General features: G+C 47.5%; 1 protein-coding gene across 1 annotated transcript; it reads right to left on the bottom strand.

The window, feature by feature from the left end:
• Window positions 1–1130: 1130 nt before the first annotated feature.
• Window positions 1131–2977, bottom strand: LOC119093022 (glycine-rich RNA-binding protein 2). The gene is made up of 2 exons (XM_037215912.1): window positions 2928–2977; window positions 1131–2054 (listed from the first exon to the last, which is right to left on the bottom strand). The coding sequence occupies exons 1-2, from the start codon at window positions 2943–2945 to the stop codon at window positions 1842–1844; spliced, it is 231 nt and encodes a 76-aa protein (XP_037071807.1). The 5' UTR covers window positions 2946–2977; the 3' UTR covers window positions 1131–1841.
• Between the last annotated feature and the right edge of the window lie 1263 nt (window positions 2978–4240).

The following is a 4240-nucleotide window of genomic DNA, read 5'->3' as shown; positions in this document are numbered from 1 at the left end:
TGGCCAGGACCGTGTGCAATGGCTAAGAGTGTTTAGGGGGCATAGATTGCCCTAAGAACTCTAGCGCCGCACAATATTTTTACGGGAAGAAGTGGGCGCGGGATTGATCAAGCTGGAGTACCGTAAACATCAGTAAAGTCTCAATGTTTTAGAGAAGTGTAACTAAATCTCAGTCCAAGTCCTAAGACCAATTATCTCCTGATTTCGCTTTCGTTAGTTTGGCATGTCAAAAAGAACGGCGTATTTTGGTTCCTCTGTTGTCATGTTTTCCCTTGGTGTTTGAGGGCCGCGTGGCAAAAGGTATCAGAAATTGGGAGCAAGTCGGATGATGCAATCCAGCATGACGGAGTGGACCTCGCTTTTAAGGTTTAAGGCTTAAGTTTTCCTGAAAATCACACTTTTTTAGCTTTCGTGTCAATATGTACGACAGCGCGCCCCGTATCAGTATGGAAATCACGCACATGTCTTCTTTTTTGTTTCATTTTCAGCACGTTGATGTACATTTGTGTGTGTTTTGAACATAAAGTTTAATGCAGTGTTATCTTAAAATGTCAGCTCGCCACTCGCGGTCAACGGATAGGTCGGGTACTGCCGACTGTGGAGCATCATGCAGCGTTCTTCAAAAGACTGCCACTGCTCGTAAACCAGGGAAGCTACGGAGAGATTGTTTGTATGCCAAAACACGCGCATTGGATACCTTGTAGGCTGCTGAAAACTTGAGCGTGATTACGCAACTTGCTGGAGAGATATCCTCAGAACACTTCAATGGCGGGGGGGGGGGGGTGCATCAACTCCACCTCCTATCCTCCTATCAAGGCGAGCGTAAAAAAGGCCTGTGTGCGGTTTTTTGCCATATCCCTTGCAATTATTAATCACATTGGTACGACATTCTGTCATACAATGAGCACAGAAAAATAGTTCGGTAAAGTATATAGCTCTGCTTCTTATGCAATATGCCTACACATCATGTAAAATAATCATCTTTACTTTTCTACCTTAGCATTGTCTGTTACAACATTCCCGTACCGGGCATTATAGCCTTGGTCTCGCCTGCCGCATGAGGTCGTCCATACTTCGTGTCATCGCCACTTCCAGGTGAGGATTCCATGCAATAGTGTGCCTCTCCATATTATATTGCACACCATTGTAGGGACAGCTTAAACAACCACATCTTAACTACAAATAAGAGGATCCTACATCCTTTTACCAAGCCATAGTAATCCTGAGCCACGGTAAACATCAACGAGAAAAAGAGGTACTGAAACACGAGCCAACACCCTCCAACACAGGCGCAACGCTAACGCCTGGGAAATGAATCGGTGCGTGTGTGGCCGAAACATCTTGAGATAGCGCTGCAGGCATTATAAAAGACGGGATAAAAGTAAGAGCATGTGTAACAAATTGTTTTGCTTCAATGTTGAAAGGCAAAGCTTTCAATCTGCCACTTTGCAAATATTTTTTCCGTGTGATAAAATACCAACCAATGGAAATATGTAGCATGTGCATTGTGAAAAACATGCAGAGCATTTGTTGAGCAAAATTCCGCACCACGACGTCTATCGCGAGGCACACAAACGTTGACATTCGTGTCATTAAGGTGAAAGGACGACTCCGTTGTTCCTTAAAACGGACCGTAAATGTGCAGATTTATTTTTGCAGAAGAGATGCAGTTCCAGGTGACGATCAGAGTTAGACGGACAGTGGTCAGTTGCGACAGCGGTCACTGTGCAGGACAGGGTCGGGTCACACCGCGGGGAGACAAACGGGATAGCTCTCCCGCTGACGGCTCTCCCAAGTCATATGTTGTGTCGTCAGTAGCGATGGTGGCCACAATTGTGACCTTAGCGGCCGAAGCCGCCGCCGAAGCCGCCGCGGCCGAAGCCGCCGCCGCCGTGCATGCCCCAGTGCCTTCTGTCATGACTGCCGTGGTCCCTTCCGCTATAACTGCGGTAGCGTCCTCCGTCACGACTGGAGTATCCGTAACCACCGCCACCGTCGCCGTCGTAGAATCTGCTTGCCGAGACGACGCCAAACACGGCCACCAGCAGCAGAATCTGAAACAGGAACAACACACCGTCGCATAAGCTGCACAATCATATTGGCTTGTCCGTTGAAATCATAGTTCGACGAAGTTATTGAAAGAAATACATACAAGTCAATTGATCGAAAGTAGTACTGCAAGATAAGTGCAGCCGTCATCTGAACTGCAGGTAAGCATGCTTGAAGTCTGATCACATAACAGTATTTGCCACGTCGCAGCGGCAAAACGGGGAGGACATTGCAAGGAAAGAGCAGTTAAAAGGAAGAAAACAAGGGATCGGCTGACGTAAAGTCCTAAGAATGGCGGAAGAGACGAAGGGATGAATGGACTGATGAACGTAGGAGGGGTGGAACGGAGGGCTTGATTCGAGGAGTGAGGAAAAGACGGGGAATGGAAGGAGAAGGTGGCTGAAGGGCTGGAATAATGGAGTGCGATGTTGGGAGGCTACACGTCGCGGAGGGACATGAGAAGGGAGAAAGATGGAGATCAGGAAAACAGAGGGTAAGGTGGAAAGAGAGGAAGAGGGAGAAAGACACGGGGATAGACAGAGAGGGAGAGAGAGAGAGAGAGAAAGAGAGAGAGGGAGAGACGGAGAGAAACAAGGTGAAGGGGAGAGAGGGGGAGATATCTTTTAAAGTATTCGTCGATTTCTACACATCATCTGGCACAAGTAAACATAGGTCGTGGTCCCTTACATCTGCCTCACATAATTGATGACTCCCGCTATATGGCACTGTTCGCTCAACACGTCGTCGACCATGGCCTGTTAAAATATTCCAGCGACACGTGAAAAATTTCCGAGTGCATGAACCGGTAAATGTCTTCTCATGGACACATTTTTCACTCAAGATTCATTCCAACATTTCATTCCAACATTTTCACTTACCAGTAGCTGGAAGTTCATCTCTGTGCCTTGCGAACAAGTGATCAGCAGTGCGAACAGCAGCCAAGAGCATACACACTGTCCCGCGGGTCGTCTTATATAGGGCTATGACTGCTTTCAGCGGGGCACCGATAAACACGTTAATCCGTGTGGCACGCTGGTGTTTGACCGCGAGCTTAATTTCAGCAGCAATGCTGGAAAACCCATGAATCACACCTGTGAGACGCTGAGTTGCAATGATGTTTTCTGTACTACAGCTTGCTTGGAGGCCTTGAGATTCTTGTAACGTAGAACTCTCAACAGCTTGCAAAATTTTTAATGTGTGCCTTATATGTTGCTGTAAGTGTGCGGAGGTTGTGGATGTTCGTAATTTCCAAAATTCAGTCTTTTCTTAACTGGCCTTTCAGCAACTGTCTGATGTGACAAAATATATGGAGATGTGCGGCCTGAGTTGCATCATCTCAGCGCTCAAAGTTCCGTGCTACCGAGCAACATGTTCTTGCATAGCGTTGATGTGACTGATTGGAAGTGATCTCAAACAATTGTCCATGTTTTGGTGATGATGCACCCAGCAAAGTACCCATTCTCACTGATGATTAGCTGGCACATGATTAAAAAGAATGTTATCGAAGCTCAAAAGATGATATCTGTCAGAGTAAAGGTGAATGAACAATCCCAAAACATAGGACCAAAACGCTACACCATAATGAGCCTAAAGAAAAGCATAAATAATTGAAACATCGAGTGACAATACTTTACAGCTTTGAACCAGCGCCGTTACTATTCAGGCTGGCAACGCTGCAAAGACGACTGCAAAATGATATTCATGAATGGTGCATGCCGCTGTCCCTTTATGCAAAATGATATGCATAAATTGCCCTATACATATCGAGGGCGTTGCAGTGCTCGATCGGAACGAGATCAAAGCGACGTGCATCAAAGCAACTGTAGCCTTCTATCCTGGCAGCAAGCTTAAGTCGTTCAGTACCCTTATCGCCCCCGATGGTAGTCGAGAGGTCCTCTTCGGATCCGTCTATCAGCCTCAAAGGCGCCGATGGCTGACCTGAGGGTGGACTCCGCCGATTCGGAGATGCAACAGCAGCATCTGCTGACTGACCATTTCCGAGCTAACGTCGTGGCATGCGCCGACATTTTCGTCCGACAGAATAACACAAGGAGTCATGACTCCAGGCAGCGAGAGTCCACATTGTGACAGTTCGCGCCTGCTCGCACAACCATAGCTGACCTCCGACCTCCCCCTGACCTGTCCGTTGGCCCGACGGCCAGCGAACACCAACACGACACGAGCCCAACCG

Source organism: Pollicipes pollicipes, unplaced genomic scaffold (assembly GCF_011947565.3).
Source record: "Pollicipes pollicipes isolate AB1234 unplaced genomic scaffold, Ppol_2.1 Scaffold_3819;HRSCAF=4477_pilon_pilon_pilon, whole genome shotgun sequence".
Lineage (NCBI taxonomy): Eukaryota > Metazoa > Arthropoda > Thecostraca > Pollicipedomorpha > Pollicipedidae > Pollicipes > Pollicipes pollicipes.
The sequence above is the reverse complement of the archived record's forward strand: the minus strand, read 5'-3'. Positions and strand labels throughout refer to the sequence as shown.